Source organism: Meles meles, chromosome 11 (assembly GCF_922984935.1).
Source record: "Meles meles chromosome 11, mMelMel3.1 paternal haplotype, whole genome shotgun sequence".
NCBI lineage: Eukaryota > Metazoa > Chordata > Mammalia > Carnivora > Mustelidae > Meles > Meles meles.
The window spans coordinates 75,689,572-75,710,190 of record NC_060076.1 but is presented as its reverse complement, the minus strand read 5'-3'; the positions used below and the strand labels follow the sequence as shown (position 1 = coordinate 75,710,190).

The 20,619-nt window shown below is 43.6% G+C and overlaps 1 protein-coding gene across 1 annotated transcript in view; it reads right to left on the bottom strand.

Moving 5' to 3' along the window:
* Positions 1 to 3,443: 3,443 nt before the first annotated feature.
* LOC123953043 (ras and EF-hand domain-containing protein) overlaps positions 3,444 to 20,619 on the bottom strand; it is a 74,462-nt gene continuing 57,286 nt past the window's right edge. The window contains exons 13-17 of the mRNA XM_046022951.1: positions 19,627 to 19,708; positions 18,273 to 18,387; positions 14,467 to 14,586; positions 11,021 to 11,097; positions 3,444 to 4,785 (exon numbers count right to left, since the gene is read on the bottom strand). Of these exons, the coding sequence (XP_045878907.1) occupies positions 4,680 to 4,785; positions 11,021 to 11,097; positions 14,467 to 14,586; positions 18,273 to 18,387; positions 19,627 to 19,708 (500 nt within the window). The 3' untranslated portion in view covers positions 3,444 to 4,679. The remainder of the gene's footprint in view (positions 4,786 to 11,020; positions 11,098 to 14,466; positions 14,587 to 18,272; positions 18,388 to 19,626; positions 19,709 to 20,619) is intronic.

Sequence of the window (20,619 nt, the reverse complement as noted above, 5' to 3'; positions counted from 1 at the left end):
TTCAGACCTTTGTTTTTCTCTCAATGATTTCCTCCTCCTTCAATCCATCTATACAATATCCTATGCCATGTGATACGCAACTTCATGTCCATCAAAATATCAAGAATATATATGGGAAGTAGTCAATGAACTTATGTCAAAGTGAGTCTTCTACAATGCCCTATCCCCCAGGTAATCTGGTAAATTTGAGTTCTGCTACTCATCCATGCCGGTTCCTAAGGTCCCGACCAAAACCAATGCAATCAATGGTGTTTCAAAACAGCTTTTAAAAAAAAGAAGGAAATTTTCATTTATTTGAGAGAGAAAAAGAGCATGAGTGGGAGAAGGGGCAGAGGGAGAGGGAGAAGCGTACTGCCCACTGAGCAGGGACCCTCCCCCCAAATGTGGCGCTCATTCCAGGACCCAGGGATCGTGACCTCAGCTGAAAGCAGATGTTTAACTAACTGGGCCACCGTGGTGCCCCCAAAATATTTTTTTAATTGAGGGTGATCCAAGTGCTGGGTACTATTCCAAATCCTTTATATACACCCCATGAGAATGGCACTTTTAGGGGAACCTGGGTGGCTCAGAAGGTTAAGTCTCTGCCTTCAGCTCAGGTCATGATCTCAGGGTCCTGGGATCGAGTCCTGCATTAGGCTCTCTGCTCAGCAGGGAGCCTGCTTCCCACCCCACCTCTGCCTACTTGTGATCTCTCTGTTAAATAAAATCTAAACAAACAAAAACAACAACAATGGTACTTTTAACTCTATTTTATCAAAGAAGATCCTGGGGTACACAGAGGGTAAGCCCCTTATTCACTGTTAACCCAGTAGTAGGAATATGAGGCTGGGTTCATACCCAGGCAGGTTGGCTGCAGAGCTCAGACCTGTGGCGATTAAAATATGCTGCCTCTTATTACACCATCCGTGACTACTGCGTATGTGCCTCTGTGTGTTTGCAGAAACTCTCTGCAATGCCTGCCCTATTTAAAGTTAATTATTTGCTTAGCCATTTCAGCACTGCATACAGCAGAAGGGAGGCAGCAGCGGACCAAGGGCTCCAGGTATATGTCTAGTTCATCAAGTACAAGGGCAGTAAGGACGCTGCTCAGTTAAAGAGGGTGCTGCACAGGTGAGAGCAGGCAGCCTCATCCTAGTTTAGAGGGGTGGAGAGGGAAGACTTCCTGAAGGAAGTGATGTTTCAGCTAAAACAGGGGGATGAGCATGAGCTGGGGCCGTGTGGCAGATGGAAGGAGCAGAATGGGTGGCAGAGAAAGGGACTAACCCCTGAGGTCCTAAGGATGGCCAGGACATGTCCTGAAATTTTCCTACACAAGCCTCACTGTTTCTAGTGGTCACACACCAAGATGGTCGACTTGATGCCCCGCTGGCCAAGGTGACATGGCTGGGCCATAGCACCAAATGCCACATATTCCTTCTTTTCTCCAACTAGCCAGCTGCCCAGGCCCGAAAGGACAGCTGTTTTAAAGGCATGGTTTCATGCAGGCACACCCTAGAAATAAAGTTACTTCAGGGATGCCTGTGGTAAAGCTGAAGGGAACAGCCCGAAGACCAAAGGAAGCGTCCTTTATTGAATTTACAATGCAGAAAATATTTGTAGCTCCCTAGACATTTGTATTGCTATAAAAATTATACTTTATGGTATAATTATTAATGGTTTGAAGAGAAATAAACAGTATAAACGAAATATGGCCGATACTATGAAAATGTAAACCATGTAAATCAAAATCACTAAACAATTATTCTATACTCAGAGGCCTACTTAATATATACATATGAAATTTCTTACACACATATATAATAAAAGCCCACAAAAGCTTTCACTCTGAAGCTGATCACTGTACAAATATGAAAATAAATCTTTATCTTTTAACCTCAATTTTATCTTCACCAAGAGGGTTGTGTGACTTGAGTTTATGCAAATCACATTTGGCATTAAATAATCAAATGTCACATATGTCATATAAAGCAGCAAGTGGAAAATATAAATTATGAAAATGCATGAGGCTAAAAGTTAAGAGTGAAAAATGTCTATTATCCAACATTCTTTTCCATGATGAAATTAAAATATTATCCAGTGAGTCAGGATACATTAAAAAAAAAAAAGGAGCAGTGTATAATTGTGATTTTAAAAGCCCTCAAAGGAAAAACTGAGTCAAGATGAGTTAGTTGCACAAGACTATATGAATGTGCCACATTAATTCTAGGCTAAAAATATTAGGTTTTAATCAAAAATACACTCTGAAAACACCTTCCTGAAATGAAATGTTGGTGATAATGATGATTTCCCACTAATGCAGCTGAAAGAGCTTCTGAGTACCTTTTCTTTAAAGAAAATGGCTTACCAGAGTTCTAAGTCTCTGATTTGGATTTTGTTGCCAAAACATTTATCCAGGTTCGAATAAAGATGAGTGCTTTGTCTATGTAATCTCTGTCCAAGTCAATGTGGGTGTACTAGCCATACAAGCCAGACACAAAAGGCAAGGCAATACTTCCGTATCAAAGATATACTCTACATACAAACTGTCAGACAAATGCAGAGAGACAACTCTGGGGGGGAAATAAAGGCAACACAGTAACAACTATCCTCACAGAGTTTTGTGCAATTGCACCAAACACCTGAACAACGGTCCCATATGTCAACACATAGATCCTTTCTAACCCGGGTTCCAAAGATGCCACAGAGGCAACGAGCAGTGGCAAAACGTGCATCTCACGATGGCACAGAAATAACACCTGCTACACCGTTCAGTTTGACACTATTTGACCAGCAAGGTGCTCTTTCTGGTCAAAAATGTAAACTTGGTGTGACCTAAGCCATTGAACAGAAATGCATGGTAGAGATGCCAGGAATAGATCAAACTTTGCGGTAAAAACACCTAGATGTCAATAGAGAGAAGGCATGCTCTTGCAAACTCGAGGATGTTGTGGCTCTTTATAAGCTTGGTGTGTAACATATCTGGTCAGTTTTCACTTAAAGGAAAATGAAGCCGGGGAATTAAAGATTTGATCATAAAAATCATAAATGGGAAAAAATGCTCCATGGAATTGTTTTAATTCAACTAAAAGGAATGTTATTAGCTTATGTAATACAATCAATAAGTTATTATTTAAGGTTTTTCCAGCAGACTACTTGGAAGCTGGAACTATATGAACCAAGGTAAGTTCAAACCTCTAGTTGGGGATAACTTAATTGGTTCAAGGCCACTGAGAACCCAAAGCCAAAAACCAAAAACCAGGCTTCTCTAGGGTCAGGTGTTGACTCCTTCAGCTGTTAGAGACCTTTCAGAGGGGAAATCTGGGAGGCACTGCAGGTTCTAGAAGGAGAGAAAGACCCACCACATTGTTGGTGAGGAGGAGTCACTAGTCATATTAAACAAAGGACTCTGACTTCCCATTCCTAAGGACAGCACCTCTTGTGAAGAGATGAGTTTCCAAAACTATACATTAACATTTCTTCACTGTTCATTATTTCAGGTAGTGAACGCTGGCCATGACAGAGTTCAGAGATTTGTACCATATTGGAGATTATGCTTGTAAATCATGGGAAGGTCTGAAACAATCATGCACATTTTCCTTGGGCAAAATGTTAAAGTGGTAGTGTTTTGTTTTTTTTTTAAATGAGGTATAAGTCGGTCCCATAAACTTTCCCCTTTTAACAATTCAGTGTTATTTCACGTATTTACCAAGTTAGCAGCCATTATCAAAGTATATATTCCAGAACATTCTCATTCCCCAAAGAAACCACATCCCCATTAGCAGTCACTCCAGTTCCTGTCTTTACCTAGCCATGGCCATGACTGGCTGGTATATATTTTTAAGTGAAGAGTGACAACCTTCCTGGGCATTGTACTTTTACCAGTATGTGGCCTCCTATGATTTTCATTAGAATTTTTAACATGAAACTTAAACCACAGAATTTGTGGAGATGTCAGTAACTTGTTTTTTTTTCCTAACTTTTTGTCACACAAATGTTTTTTCCTCTGTATATAAAAATAGATTTTTCTTTCTCTACTGAAGCCTACAACATTATTTTTTCTCAATTAAATTCTGTTGTTTCAGAAATGAGAAAAATCAATGCCCCAATATTTAAAAAGTCCGACTAGCCAGAGTCCTTACTAACTGTGTGTCATCGTGGTCTCCTTCCCACTCTTTACAGTGCACAGAATCTGAGAGGCCAAGGCCTACAAGGCCAAGCTGCTTGTTTTGCAGGTGAGGAAACAGATCTATCGTGGGCTGCTGACATGTCTGAGACCATAGGCTAGTTAACAGCAAAGCTAGGATGGTAATCCCCTTTGACTAGTATTCTAGTAACAGATATTTGAAAAAAAAATGTTGTTTTAGGTTATCTACAAAGTCAGCTACCACGTGAATTTATATCAGGAAGTTTCTTCTACACCTTTGATCTGAGCATATGATTTTTTTAACCATTTTTTACATGTTCTCTTTTGAGACTGTAAGGACAAGACAAGTACCTTCAACCACAGGGCCCCAATCATTCACTGAAACATAGCAAAAAGCCAGGGCTCCAGAAGGATCTAAGAGCACAGTTGCGAGGCCCACACTGTCAGCTTCCACCTGGCCGTGTCTGGAGGACACATGCCTCTGTGAGAAGCAAACAAGTCACAGACACCCAGAACTCTGGACCTGAAGACCTGACAGGCCAAGGATGTTTGGGATTTAACTACTGCAACAGTTCTTCATCTGCGTTGACTTTCTGGAACTGCTCCCGGTCAGATTGGTAATGGATTTGCTGTCATCTTCATCGGTCCTTTTTTTCACTTCCCTGGGGGAAGGGGGTAGGGGATAGAGGGAGAGAGAGACAGAGACAGAGAGAGAGAGAATGCATTACTGAGGTACAAAACTAAACCACAAATGGTTCTGTAGAAATAAAAACAAGACGGCTGAGCACTTGCTGTATGTCATCCGGACACCGTTCTCTCAAGGACCATGTGAATTTATTGGGCCCCATTTTATATGTGCGGAAGCAAAGGCAAAGAAAGGAAGGTGAAGCGATTTCCCTTCGGTCACGTGGCTGGAGAAGCCACAAAGCCGGGCCTGGAACCATGCCTGAACTCTGAGCACAACGCCATGCTCACGCATGCGAGAGGCAGGCACACACGAGACACACATGCACAGGAACACGCACACATACACGCATGCACACACACATACACACACACACACACACATGCATCCTACCACTGCTCTCTCCTGTGGTCTCACATGCTTTACAGTCTGCCACACGCACACCTCACTCCTTAGCACTCTGGAACCTGGCTTCCATCGCCTACTAGTAGTTGCTGACCTTAACAAAAGCAATGATGACTTCAAAACCACTCTTTCATTATACAGGATCATGGAGATAATGATGAATGCATAAAATCCAGGAAAAAAAAATCACCCTTCTGCCTCTTCCTAACTTTCCTTTAGAATTAACAGCTAGAGGCTACAATGACAAAAGATCTCTAAAATCTTGTGAAAACCTCCTACGGATAGTATCCTTCCAAGTGTGTTCCCAGGGATGCCTGTGAAACACGCAGACCCTGAATGGCACTCCTGACTGTGACAGCTCTTCCCCAGGAGGCCCCCAAACAATCCTACCTTCCCCACCAAGCCTGGGGAGCTCCCACCATGGGCTGTCCCTTGACAATACTGGCTCTGTGACTGCTTAGATCAACAGAATGCAGGGAAAATGGTGGGCTGGGACTCAAAGCCAAGCATTAATAAGGCCTAGCTGCTCTCAGCTGCCAGGGCTCCTCAGTGGAGAGGGCCAGCAGAGTGGCTAGGAGGACAAGGACCCTGGTGGCAGACACTCAGCCTCAGCTTTACCCCCACGGCCACCTGACCGCAAATGCATGAGACACCCCAACTAAGAACAGTAGAGGAAACTTCCAGCTGAGATCTGGTCATTTCAAGAAACTAAAAAGTGGTAGTTGTTTCAGGCAACCACGTTTTGGTTTATTACAGAGCAGCAGATAACTGAACCTACGAATAACATATTCCTAGTACAGCCTAAGAATAACATATTCCTAGTACAGCAACACTGTTCAATCAAAATATAATGCAATCCACATGTAATCTTAAATTTTTTAGTAGCCATATTAAAAGGTGTAAAAAACAGGTAAATTTAATTTTATTAATATATTTTAACTCAGTATAGTAAATATATTATCATTTTAGCATTTTATCAACAAAAATAATAATGAAGTATTTTATGATTTTTATACTGTCTTCAAAATCTAGTACATACTTAGTACCTACAGCACATCTCAATTTGGGTTCGCCACATTCAGGTGGCCCGTGGCAGCCAAATTGGTCAGCAGGACTCCAGAAGGTGCTGATATGTGTTAACTTTTGAAAACCACTATACTGAGTTGGAAAGAAGATATCTCAGGAGAAGGAAAAAAAAAAAAAAAAAGAGGGAGGAATTAATTCTTGCTGAAGGCCAGCTAATAAACGCTATACTATATGTTTTCACATTTTTCTTATTTAATGCACATAAACAATCACACAACACAAACACACATGCATCCCTGACAGGTGACAGGTGAGCATTATTATCCTCACTTCACAGATGAGGAAACAAAGACCCAGGAGAAGAAGGAAGGTACACGATCCAACCTAGAACACGTTCCAGAACTGGAACGTGATACACGTGCATTGCTGAAGCAACAACACTTGTGGGAATCTGTTACAGCAACAACAGAGAACTAATACAACTTCCAACTGCATCATCTCAGACATTTGGTCATTCAACAAATGCTCAATTTATGCCAAATGCTGGGACCTTCTATTAGTGAGCGCTGAAGGAGACAGAGAAGGCTAAACAACTCATTCCCAGGTCCCGGGACCACTGCTAACACACATGCACGGTATACCAGTCGTGCTGGTCTGTGGGGAAGGAAGGCCTTGTGGAGATGGAGCTGTGTGGACATTTTGACACTGGAGGGACCTCTTGAAAGAACAGGAAGTGACCTTCGCTTAATGAGGAAAGGAGATTCTAGGTGCAAGGAGACATAAAAGAGCTTGGCCATAACTAGAATTAAGTTTGCTGTGTCTACAGATAATCATTCCTTTGAGAAGTAAGATTAAGAGATGCAACCAGAAAGGGGGTGAGGCCAGGCTGTGAGGGCTTGCACATGTTGGATACAGTCATGCCTTTAGAATTTCCTCTGGGTGGTGGTTGGGGATATGGTTATGAAATTTTAAAAAGAGGTGGAGGTTAAAAATATAGAAATTGGAAAAGTCGCCAGCTAGAGACAGTTCTAGAAGCCCTGGGGATGGATGACATTAGGCAGAGAGAGAATAAAGAAGAAGAGAATGTGGAATGCAATCCTGAGATTACCAACAGGGAAGCAACAAGCTGATGCGCCAGGGTGGTGGCAACAAGCCCCAGTGTTGCCACTTAGTAGCTGTGTCACTTTGCGCAGGCTGATTATGCATTCTAGTCCTCCACTTTCTTATCTGTGCAACGGGTATACTAATCATAGCGCCTTCACAAGACAACTCACATCTCTCCCTTCTAGGCGGTCTAATAGCCTCTATCAGCTACAATATTCTGACTCTCTGGTCAAATGTTTTCTCTCTCTCTCTTTCTCTCTTTTTTTCCCCTCTCATTACACTGCATGGCCTGCAATTATTTATTTCCTCAATACCAGTACTGAACCATGTACGGGGCCTCCACAGACTGAGTACTCACAATAATGCAGACATTTTATTGAACCTGAAAGCGAGTATTAGGGAGGAAAAATACGTACCCACATGGTCCATCTGGCCTTTGGTTTCTCTAATCCACCATAAGTATAGGCATGTCCCTCCCACTTCAAGGAAATCAGACAGATATTCCAAACACTTACAATAGGTGTAAGCCTGGGAAAACTACACTCTCTCATAAAAACTACCACATGCTTGAAAACTGCATGTAAGGTGACTCTGTCTCATCGGCAGATTTCCTCCCAACAGGCTCAGCTCCTGGGCTGAATGGAAATATCAGCCTGAGCACTTAATGGGGTTTTTTTTTTTTTCTTTCAAATCTCAGACCATTGATCAATTAAACACTTTGGAACTTGAATCTACTGCAAAATGTACAAAGCTTGTGGTCTGGTGCTGGCAAGTTCACTTGCCAATGGACAATGATTGTGATAAATGTCCTGTCAGCATTGGAGGAAACTGCATTTCTAGGAAACACTTTTCCTGGGATTGAGAGATTTCCAGAAAAAAACAATACTAGTAGTTCAGGGTGTTAACCAAACATTCATGGCCTCCCCTCAAAACAGAATTCTGTTTCAGACAGTGCAAATCCATAAACTCGTCTAGCTCAGTTTTATGACATGAGGCAGCATGAAAGCGGCCACGATGGTAACTGTCCTGCAAGATCTAAATTAAGAATGTAACATATTTTACATTATATGTAACTTTCTAAAAGATGTAAAACCCTTTCTTTTAGATGATTTTATTGATTTGAGAGAGAGAGATAGCAAGAGAGAGAGCGTGAGCAGTGGGGAGAGGGAGAAGCAGACTCCCTGCTAAGCAGGGAACTCCATGTGGGACTCGATCCCAGGACTCTTGGATCATGACCTGAGCTGAAGGCAGACCCTCAATGGACTGAGCCACCCAGGTGCCTCAGGATGTAAAACTTTAAAAACGATCATTTCACCAGTGGCAACTCTACCATTTCCATGTAAGACTTAGGCACTTTAATAAGCAAATCTGAAGGCAGGATATAAAGCAAATTAAAATTTTTAAATATTTGCTTTACGTATAATTTTCATATTTAACACATCACTAACATAATGAAACCAGGGACCTCACACCAGGCCATAATGCAACAACAACAATAAAATAACTCCCTGGTGAGTGATTCCCAAGGAGGGACCTCGTGATCAAAAGGTCTCTGCGCACAGGTGTGCCGGGTAAGAAAGCACGAGGCTGTGTGGTGGCTGCAGAGAAAGCACAGGCGGCTCACAGCCTCGCCCACCATCGTGATACAATAAAGAGCATCGATGCGGCAATCTGGGTGTGACTGTGGCAATCTGGAGTCACTTTAACTGTAATATGATCCTGTAAGACAATGAACTCAGCAGGAAGTAGCGACCAGTATTCCATGGCATACCGGCGGTTCTGTGTAAAACCACAGACTGGCAGAATCAGAGACGACCTGGGGGGTCGCTTCTCCAGCCCCCTCCCTCATTTTACAGACTAGAGATGCCAAGAGGGAGGAGGGACTCATCTGACTCCACAGCTGTTTGAGGGGAGATTTAAAACATACTTTGAGCCTCCTGCACCGTGGTCCTCCATTAAGTGGGGCTGGAGGCAACAGCCTGGCAGGAGGCCTGCACACATCATCCTTCTCTGCTGGGCCCAGCAATAGGTCAGCACCCCGTTGCCAAAGCTAGGGGCCCCACCCCTGCCCGCTGTGGTTCAGCTTTGGGCCCAGCGATGCTCTAAAGATCTGCAGGTCCTCCGCAAAACCCCTAGCCTGGCAAGCAGAGCACTTCCACCCAGGAATCCCCGGGGAATGTTGTAGTGAAGTGCCAGCACGAACACCTGAGAAAGGACCAACACCTACCAGTTCAGCAGTGAGTCCACCGTCAGTGCATCTCACCCAGTCCCCCCCCCCGCCCCGCCCCCACCGTCTGTACTGAATGAGCCTTCCTTGGTCAGCGGCCCCTTCACACCCACAGGTACATGGACTCCATTATTTCACCCAGCTTAGTTTTACCTGGACTCTTGTTTGACAAATGTGGTATGAGCCCATGATTCTCCTATTAATCACAGGCAGAAAACCATATCATTCCCTTGAATCTACACAGGCTTAAATGTTTGCCTTTCTTCCACCCGATCTAGGTCACACCCAGAGTTAGCACTGTCTTTGCTTCACACCAAGATGATTTCCAGCATGGTGCAGGCAGGTGGCTCTCTCTCAGACTGATATCAAAGGAGATAATGTTGAAAGACTCAGTTCAAGCCCAAGGTATCTGCCAAGGCCTGCCACAGACTAATGCCAAGCAGACCATTTACAGTCCTGGGGCCCATTTCCTGCTTTTCTCAAGTGAGGGCAAGGATCTTGCCCAAAGCCCCAGTCTAAGCAGCTGGTAAGCATTATCAACACCGAGTCATCAATAGAAAAGCAGCACTGGAACACTGCGATGTGTTTTACTTGTCACTGGATAGGAGCAGAAGAAGCCATCTATCATACTAAAGCTAAGATTCTTATAAAATTTCACATCTGATCAGAAAAAAACCTACACACCCCAAATTATGGCTTCGCTTCATCAGCAATTAAAGATCACTGGCCTGATTTTGTTCATGCTCATTTTCTTTTTTTCCTTTCTTTTTTCTTTTGGATATTTAATCTCTTCAGGACAGTAAAGAATCATCTTTTCATTTGTGACAGAAAACCAGGCAGAAGACATAAATCTAAAAGATAATGTTATTTCTTAAAATTCAAATTTACTCTAAGGATTAAAAAACACTCACATTTATATACAAGTTCCTCAAGGATGTAATTTTCATTCTAATCCACATCCCAAAATGTTATTTATTATTAACACCACTGCCTGAGCTTAATAATTACCTGAGTAATTATTTTAATAAAGTGCTTCCAACTAGCATGATACACAATTTGTGAGTTGCTTTTTTTCTCCTTTATCCCAGAAAATGTCATAATAGGTAGCTAATTTCATAATAGTCTCTTGTGTTTAAAATCTGGTTCCTGGAAATGATTCATACAAGTCAACTATTAGCTTTGCGGTGACATTTTGCAGAAATGTCAGCGACACCTCAGATGCACCTGCTTTGTTTGGCAGTAAAGGTATTTTGCCAACGTTCACAGTGAATAAGCAGCACTACCAGTTTTTCTAAAATCCGTGTTCAATTGTTTCTCTAACCACCACTGAAATACGAGACAGTGTTTTCCAATGTATATTCACATTATGGTCCAGAAATCGGGCATATGCACCAACTACGTGAAAATACAATCCTGCATTCAGTTTTCCAAATATAAGACAACATTTTACCGAGCAAGATGGAGAACAGCTTCCACTATATTCGAGCCGTCTTTGGCGCTGGTTTCACAGAATAATGCCCCATAGGTCTGTAGAAAAGAAATAAACACAATTAAACGAAGCCTTTACTTAAGACTCCTGGAATTTTAGCTTTTGAAAACAACAAATAAAACAAACATATTCTCCTGTTGAGTATTCTAACAGCTAAGAAATAGTATTCATGGTTTTGATGCTTTAAAAATAGTGAATTTGGGTCTAGTTATTCCAGACACAACAGCTCCGAGTCAGGGGACTTTTTATTTTGCCTTAAAAACAAGCACATTAGCAAGACAGGAAACAACGTGTGTTGGAGAGGATGTGGAGAAAGGGGAACCCTCTTACACTGTTGGTGGGAATGCAAGTTAGTGCAGCCACTTTGGAGAACAGTGTGGAGATTCCTCAAGAAATTAAGAATAGAGCTTCCCTATGACCCTGCAATTGCACTGCTGGGTATTTACCCCAAAGATACAGATGTAGTGAAAAGAAGGGCCATTTGTACCCCAATGTTTATTGCAGCAATGGTTACGGTCGCCAAACTGTGGAAAGAACCAAGATGCCCTTCAATGGATGAATGGATAAGGAAGATGTGGTCCATATACACAATGGAGTATTATGCCTCCATCAGAAAGGACGAATACCCAACTTTTGTAGCAACATGGACGGGACTGGAAGAGATTATGCTGAGCGAAATAAGTCAAGCAGAGAGAGTCAAGTATCATATGGTCTCACTTATTTGTAGAGCATAACAAATAACATGGAGGACATGGGGAGATGGAGAGGAGAGGGAGTTGAGGGAAACTGGAAGGGGAGATGAACCATGAGAGACTATGGACTCTGAAAAACAACCAGAGGGTTATGAAGGGGCGGCGGGGGGCGGGGGGATGGGGGGTGGGAGGTTGAGGAACCAGGTGTTGGGTAATAGGGAGGGCATGTACTGCATGGAGCACTGGGTGTGATGCCAAAACAATGAACACTGTTATGCTGTAAATAAATAAAAATAAATAATAAAAAAAAAAAAACAAAAAAAACAAGCACAATACACCATTTCATGTTTTAAGGTTCTTATTCTCCACGGTCCTACCAGTTGCTACAAACATTCTCTATCGGATAATCTGAGAGAGGTAAAAATGGTAGCTTAAGGTAACCACTCACGAATTACATGTCCATCAAAAGTATGTCTCCTTTGGGCCGACAGCTAACTTGCATCTCTTCACACTGTCATCTTTGCCTTCAAGATTCAGGAACTTCCGTGTTGTTAAACCCAATGGACGCTGTCTAGGGCTCTATTATTCTATCTCCCAGTGGTTATGGGTATGACCACTGATCATATCACTCTCCTGCTTCACACCTTTCAGTGTTTCCCATTCCTCTTCAAGTAACGCTCAGATGCTTCCCCATCGCTGACAAGGCCTCCATGTAGTCCCAGCCCAACTCCTAGCTTTACCCACCACCCTCCTCCCTCGCTCTCAATGCTCTGGTTGCTCTAATCTTCCTTCCTTTTCTCCAATGTTCCAAATTCTCCCTTACCTCACTATCTTTGCACCTGTTGTTCCCATTACCTGGGTTATGCCCATCAACCCCCTTCTCCAGGCTGACTCCTACTTACTTTTTGAATTTTTCCATAATCCTCCCATGAAATCAAGTTTCAGTGTTGTCTAAGCCTCGCATGTCCCTGTCAGGTCTTGCTATTAGGAACCTCACAGCCCTCTGTGTTTTCTCTGTGCTGCACTTGCCACAATTGTAATTGATGAAAGTATTTTTGTGCATCTTTGCCTGGAGACAATGTCTTTTCAGGAAGGAGAATTGCAGGGGCCTTGGGCCTGAGTGTAGGTGACACAATTCTGTGTGGGATAAGGGGAGGATGTCATGGCTGCTCTGGAGCATGGAGAGAGAGAACAAAAGGAGGGGTTAAGAGTCGACAGTGGGACCTTTACCCATGAGCCTGGGGAAAATCTATAAAAATTCTACAATGAATGTGAATGAATTTCTAGTGGAAATGTGTAATTTCCAAGTTTTATGGCTAGGATGTTATGGGGTGACACGGAGAGTCTCTCCGAGGCTACAGGAGGGTAGGGGTCACAAGATGCGTAAGTGAGCAAACCTTGGGAACTCTGAAATCATGAGGGGATAAACCTGGCATGTGGTGGGGAATCACGTGCTCTCTAAGGGGGCGTGTGGGACAATGTGGCTCGTGTACTACATACATTTTCCGTGTATGCCCCAGAAATGAACTTCCTGAAGACACAGACTGTGTGTGCTCCAGTCTTTCCTCCACACACGATCAAGTGCATATGATTAAACATGTTGAATGAATCTCTTCTGTGCTTCGGTTCCTAGCTCTGATGTTTAGCATGTTTGGATCATAGTTTTAAAACTTAAAACAAGAAAGATTTTCCAATTTAAAACAGTGGCATTGACCCTTGTTTTTACAGTCCACGTGCCATACTACAGCACAGGCTGTCCATGGGCTGAAGCGGACCACAGAGGCAGCCGTATCAAATCAGACTGCAATGGCGTGGACTTAGCCACCCACAGGTGCCTCTGATGCCTTGTTTGGGAAAGACAGGTCCTAAGGGGGCCCTGGAGCAGCTTCACACACTGGTAATAACGGGAGATAAATGCTGCCCCCAGTAATAAACAGGATCGAAATGAGCCTCATGTTCTATACAAGCGCACAACCAAAAATAATTTTAGACTATTCAACTAAGCACAAATCTTAGAGAAAAAAAAACAACTTTCCAAATTCTTTTCCAGCTGGTAACACACTGCCCTTTGGCACAGTAACCTTCTGGAACTAAACCATGTTTTCTAAACAGGACACCCATTTTTTTCCTTGACGTGGATTCCAGAACTAGGAGGAGTCCAGGAACTGGCCGAGGGTCAGGAGGAAGGCAGGATACTTCTGGTTCCTTTGTCAACGTTCTTCAATGGGGAAAATTGCCCAAGTGATCATTTTACCTCCATGAGAGGTTTAATCCTTGGTACAATTACTTACATTCATTAAAATGCATGTGGCGAGGGTGGGGGTCGGGAGGGCACCTGGGTGGTGTAGTCAATTAAGTGTCTGCCTTTGCTCAGGTCCTGGGATCAAGTCCTATGTCAGGCTCCCTATTCAGTGGGGAGCCTGTTTCTCCCTCTTCCTCTGCCCCTCCACTCCCAACGCCTGCTCATACTCATGCCTGCTCTTTCTCTCTCTCTCTCAAATAAATAAATTTTAAAAAATAAAATAAAAATAAAAAAATAAAGGGCAGGGGGACACTGGGAGTTCTGCCTGAGTAAGAAGGCCAGTAGTCCCATCGAAAGGGGTGAAGGATTGTCAAAGAACCTTGTTAAGCGAACGTAGACAGGAGTGAAGGGTCGCCAACTGTAAAGCTCACGAATGGCTACGTCTATTCCAACAGCCCCACTTTCACCCTTACCATGGCCAGTTTTTCTCCCAAGTATCCTGGGACACACTTCTGCTCCTCTGCTGCGGCAGCATCACGGAGATCAGCCTTGTTTCCTACCAACATGATAGGAACACTCTCCTGGGTTGCATCCTGCCAGGGGAAAAATGCTGTGTGTTCATCAAACACTGAACAAGTTCCACTGACAACAGCAGCTTCTACTCTCCAAATGCCCCGTGGGTTCTGCATGACACAGAGAGCCAAATTTCTTTCCATCACCAAGTGAAAACACTGAACTTCCAAGAGGTTAAACAAGAATTTGCAAAGGCCAGGGCCATGGTGCAAATGCTCCCCATCACCTCTGCCACCATACGAACCAATATGAACTCAAGAGGCATGACCACAGAGCTATATTTGGCTGTGGCACCCACACACTTTTCTCTGACTTTCACTCCAAACGGTGCTGATAACAAGTCAACTTCATTATCTCAGGCACAAAATAAACAGGAAGATCCCTCAGCATAATGGGATAAAAACGGAACATGGGAGATCCACACTCACTGCAGTCTGGTTCACAACAAAAGGAAAATGTGAAGGTCCTAAAGGTTAACATTTTTCCTACGAGGAGTCAGTTACCGATCATTCGAAGGAATCGATCTAAGCTAATGCTCCCCAATCCACCTTTGCAGGTCCACGTGAAACGTGGGGAACAGAGCTGCATCCGAGGCCACCTCTCCCACCACCTGGCCGCTGTACCAGCTGTGGCCCAGAAATCAGGTGAAATGCTTCATGTTTCTGCCTCAGTTTCCCCACTGGTAAAATGAAGGGGTTAGTAAGGGCACATCGCACCTCAGCAGGCTCTAATGAGAACAGAGAAAGCTAGACTGACTGGCCCAGAAAAACAGGGTTCTTGTTCCCACGCAAGAGCAGCAGCAGCAGCCCTGACCGTGACCCTCTGCCAGGCCTCCAGGTACCAGTTGTGCTTTCGGTTTGGTGTTAACACCTGCCACGGGATCAAGAAATGAGCCTTGGGGGCGCCTGGGTGGCTCAGTGGGTTAAAGCCTCTGCTTTTGGCTCAGGTCATGATCCCAGGGTCCTGAGATTGAGCCCCACATCAGGCTCTCTGCTCAGCAGGGAGCCTGCTTCCCTTCCTCTCTCTCTACCTGCTTCTCTGCCTATTTGTGATCTCTGTCTGTCAAATAAATAAATAAAATCTTTAAAAAAAAAAGAAATGAGCGTTGAAAACAATGGTATTACATCTGATTTCCCTTCTCTTCAGACCATTCTCCTCCGACCAAGGACACCACAGTGTAGTAACAGTAGAAGGGAGAAGGGAATGGAGGGCCATCCCTGAAACTAGGTGCCCTGTCCATTGATGTGTTCATTAACCGTGTTCTTCTGCAAACAGTTCAGGTTCCAAGGGGGCAACTTTGGAAGCCGCTCAACAAATAGAACCCAAGCATCTAAGTGACTTTCCAAAGTTATGTCAGTAAATACGGGCAACTCCTTCCAGTCTTGTCTCGAACAGCACCTTCCAGGGAGGCTGCCCTGACCACACCATCAGGCCCTTTACTCTGCCTTCTTGTGTCCACAATATTTGTCATTCTCTATCATTCCATTAATTTTATTTACTTGTTTGTTGCTTATTATATTTCCCCTACTTGGATACAAGCTCCCCTACTGTGGGCACATTCCAGGCTCTGGAACCTGCACAAAGGAGGGACTCCAAAAATACTCCGGAATGTGAAAAAGTCAGTTAGAGATCTCACGTCTCAAGTGTCTCCTCAAGTCAAAGTTCACCCAAGCATTCAACCAATACATTACTCATGACAGGTAAGTAAATGGCCATCATTTAATTTTACCCATGATTTTATTGTGCAATTTTGTAACTCAGTGGTTTTTATCGAAATGGGTTAATTATTAATTCACCACTGACATTCCATTACCCTACAGCCCTTGGGCCTATCCCAACAATCATGCTGTCAGTTTCCACCTGTATCTTTAGTGGCCACATAAACTGTCCCCACAGAATGTCCTCCAATTAGAAAGGCTGAGCCATGGCAAAGGTTTGTCATGCCCTTTTTTCCCAAGGGTAGAAGTCAAAAATTAGCTAAGTAGTATCTAATTTTTCCCCGTGACAAATTCAATAGTTCATCTTGAATACAGTTTTTGTCCTTTTCAGACCCTGTGAAAGGTGATCCACAGAGTGGTAAAGGTCACTTACCACGTGTAGGTGATTAGCAAATGATGGCAAATGATGGGGGCCTGGCACACCATCTAAAGTGGTCACTAACGGCTATTTCAACACTGTGACTGACCTTGCCTTTGGGTCACCAGTCCTTGCTCATCATGCAAAGACTTAAAATGCAGACTACGTCCAAAAGTTTTAACAATAAAAAGTTTTGCTGTGGATTTTAAATTTTCTGTGGGTACCAGTCGATTAGGATGATGTTATTCTCTAGACTCATTGTTCTACCCCAGGGAGGTCGGTCTGTTCCCGTGAGCGGACACTTCTCCTCTGTGCATGGAACGTACCTCGGAACTCCACTCTGGACACCACAAGCTTCTTTTCTCAACCTGCTGCTTACTCTGGCTCTTTATCACAGCAGCAACCAGGGCTGACTCAGGAGATCCAAGGCCGCCTTCAACCCCTCCCCTCTAAATAACCACAAATCAGGGTCATACACTTTTTCCAACTCAGGTTTCTCATAAAAAACGAGAGTAACATTACGCTTCTTACTTCTTTCCTCAGATATGTTACAAAGATGTATATAACATGTGGAAATTTTCTGAAGTAAAAATGCTACATAAACATCAACACACTTGCATCATATTTATAATAATTTTAGGTCATGATATTTTGCTAGGACAAAATGTACATTTCTTTGTCATTTCTCAAATCACTTCTCCATTTAGAAAGAGAATATAATTTTATTTTCTTACAGGGTATAAAATAGGCCCAATGGAAGACTCTAGAAGCTAAGTTGATACACAGCAATCAGTTCTCTGTTTAGTCATCGCTGCACTGTTTAATGCCTGTTAAAAATTAGAGATAATACACTTAATTGAAAAATTCTATTAGCCACTAGTTTCTTTTTTTCCAAGAGAGTATATTGAACCACAGCTTGAACTGAATTTTATGTTAATTAATAACCCGCTGGCAGCACACTAAGTGAGGTCAAAATCATTTCCTACTTCTAGAAATTATTTACCATGAAATCAAAGGATATGAAAGCTCCTCAGATGAAAGACACTATCTCATTTAACAAAAAAGAGAAAAAAAAAGTGGCACAGTTGTCACCATGTTTAAGATACCACTTGGTTTTAAAAACAACAACAAAAAAACTTTTACTGATTTTTGAGACTCTAAAAAAAATTTAAAAACACTTGGTATTTCAGGGGCACCAAATTACCACCAGAATAAGGTTGAGGACACAGGTGCTAACGGAGCTGGGCCTTGCACGTGCTCATATCTGGCACACATGGGGGCCCCGCACACACCCAGTCACATACACACCACCCCAGGCATTAAGAGCTGCTGCTTCTCAGGTTGCCCACATTTGCAGTTACTTCCAAAGGGGTTCTGATTTTATCTGTAAGAAAACCAGAAGTTTTATTCCCAGAAGCTCACTTCAGTGGTATCCACGGCTCTGGGGAAACTCGCCCGGCTACCGAGGAAGAGACCAATACTGCCAAGCGCCATGAGACACTCCCCCTCTCACACCCAAGCAATGCTTTCTAATGGTGTGCACATCAACAAAGAAGAGAAATCGCGTCTTCTAAGATGGCCCATGACGCCCGTGTAGTTTTTTGTTTGTTTCTGTGTTTTGATATCTTACCTCGATCATGTCCACCCATTCTCGAACATTGAGAAAGCTCTTCTCGCATGTAACATCATACAACAGCAGAACGCCGTCTGCTCTTCTGAAGTAAGACTTGGCGATACTTCTAAACCTGGCAAAGAGGAAAGCGTGTAAATACCAGTTCTAATCAGTCTGTTGGTCAAGTGGTACCCCTTCTTCATCTCTTTCATTCTCACTTTTTTCTCCTTTTCTAGGATAAGCCTCCATTTAGAAGAATCTCATGGCAACCTGGCACTGGGACAGAGCCACCTCAGAGGGCTGGAACGACTCAGTGTAGGGAAACAGAATAATTTGGGGTATGATCTACGAGAGCCAAACAATTTCTCCAAGAATATCTATAAACCTAAAGTATAACCAGGACAAGGCTGAGAGTATAACTTCTAAAAATTTCAGCCCCTGCAACAAGCTCCTAATCCCATGTGTGGGACACAGGGAAGGAGGGAAGGAGAGGCCCGAGAGAGAAAACTGTGGTCTGGGGGGGTGGGGAGGGGTTACTGGGGGGGGCATGGAAGAGGGCCTAACGATGCAGAGTGCCACAGCATGCCAGCTTTACACACACGGCACGTGGGCCGGTTCGCTAGCACAAGAGCACACCCCTGCGCCTGCGTGTGTGTCCCAACTCTAAACTAACTGCAACACTTGATAGCGTCTTTAAAAAGGCCATGTCGACTACAAATGTTTAAATATTGAAAGTCTCAGTGTCCTAGAGAATGCGAGCTCCCTGCAAGCAGCTTTTGTGGATTTGTGTCTGTTTCCTGTTGAATCTTTGGAGCCTAAATGGTGCCTGGTACGGGCACATGTGTACACAGCCCATACTCACTAGCTGAGCAAGTGGGGAGATGCTATTTCCGAAGAGTAAGGCAGGATTAAAACCTACACTTGATCCTTCTGGTCATTGGCAACGCATGCAGAAGGCAAGGTCACCAGACACGAGTCTTCTACTTAGTTGGTGCCTCTGCCCTTGAATGGAGGGGAGCTGACAGATTCCCCTTTCGGTCTTTTATTGAGCCTGGCTAAGTGCCTCCTCACACCGACACTGCATTCCAGGAGTGCTGCCTCGCCTACGTTCTCTCGTTCGGAAAGGGCACTCTCCTTTTCCCAACGGAACAGCAGCTCAGAGGAAGCCTGAAGACTCCTACACACAACTGACAGGTAAATGAAGGAGGAAAGAATGTGGGGACATGCAAACATTCCCAATATCCTAATGCACTATGTAATTATACAGTGTATTATAATTGTAGGATTATGAGCATCAAAAACCACCAAGTGTCCCACAAGGCTTGTCCATGCAGACCAAAGGTGAGCCCACAGCGCTGTGGGAAGCACTTGCCTCTCCTGACCAGCCGTATCCCAGAGCTGCAGGACTGTGCGCTCTCCGTCCACAAGGAGAGTTTTCATCTGAAAATCGACTCCTGAAAGGGAATTACAAGACAACGTAGGGACCATGATGTAAACAATTTCACTGGTTTTGACTCTCAAGCCCTCTGTAGATAAGACAAAAGCGAATAAGTCAAAGCTCAATGAGGTAGAGAGGGATGAATGTAGCCTTCAAGGACAGCGACCTTCAAACACTATTACAAGTCAGAACACACATGTGCGCGGAGGCACCCTCTGCAGGTTGGCTGAGCTGGGGAAGGCTTTCGGCTGCAGACAAAAGGAAAATCTACGTTCTGTTTGTCCGTGTGATTACATGAAGTCGGTATGTCTCTGCCTGTTTATGTGTGTGTGCTTGTGTGCATGTGGACGTGTGTACGTGTGCATGTATCTGTGTGTGGATGCGTGGGAGGTGTGCATATACACCATGCTCTTGAGCAACCAAACAAAACGCGGTGGTCTTTTCAGGAACCAAATCAAAGTGAACTTGAAGATTTGTTACCTTCAGGGGTATGATGGAGAACCATGAATTTACAAAGACGCCCACTGTGAAGAGGGTATAATCAATCTGTTCTAATATTTCTCATCATCAAAATAAGAACTCTTTAGATAAAAAAGAAAGGTGAGCAATAATTTGCAAACCTTCAACTCCTTCTACTGATTAGTATGCAAATTTGGGAAATCAGGACACTTCCTCTCTTGTTCTCAGAACTGCTTACTCATGTATTCCGCTGTAAAGGAGGGGAAGGGATCTTACACCTGGCTATGATTTTGACCATGACAAAGTGGCCATCAACAATGTCACTTTGCCAAGTGACAGCTTATCAGAAAAGCTTTCCCCGGTCACCCTGTGTAAAACTGCACCTCTCTCCAAACTTCATCTTTTTTTCACCCATTGCTATCCTTTAGGGTGAAGTTTTCTTGCAGGCTGGGCTTTAGTTGCCTCTGT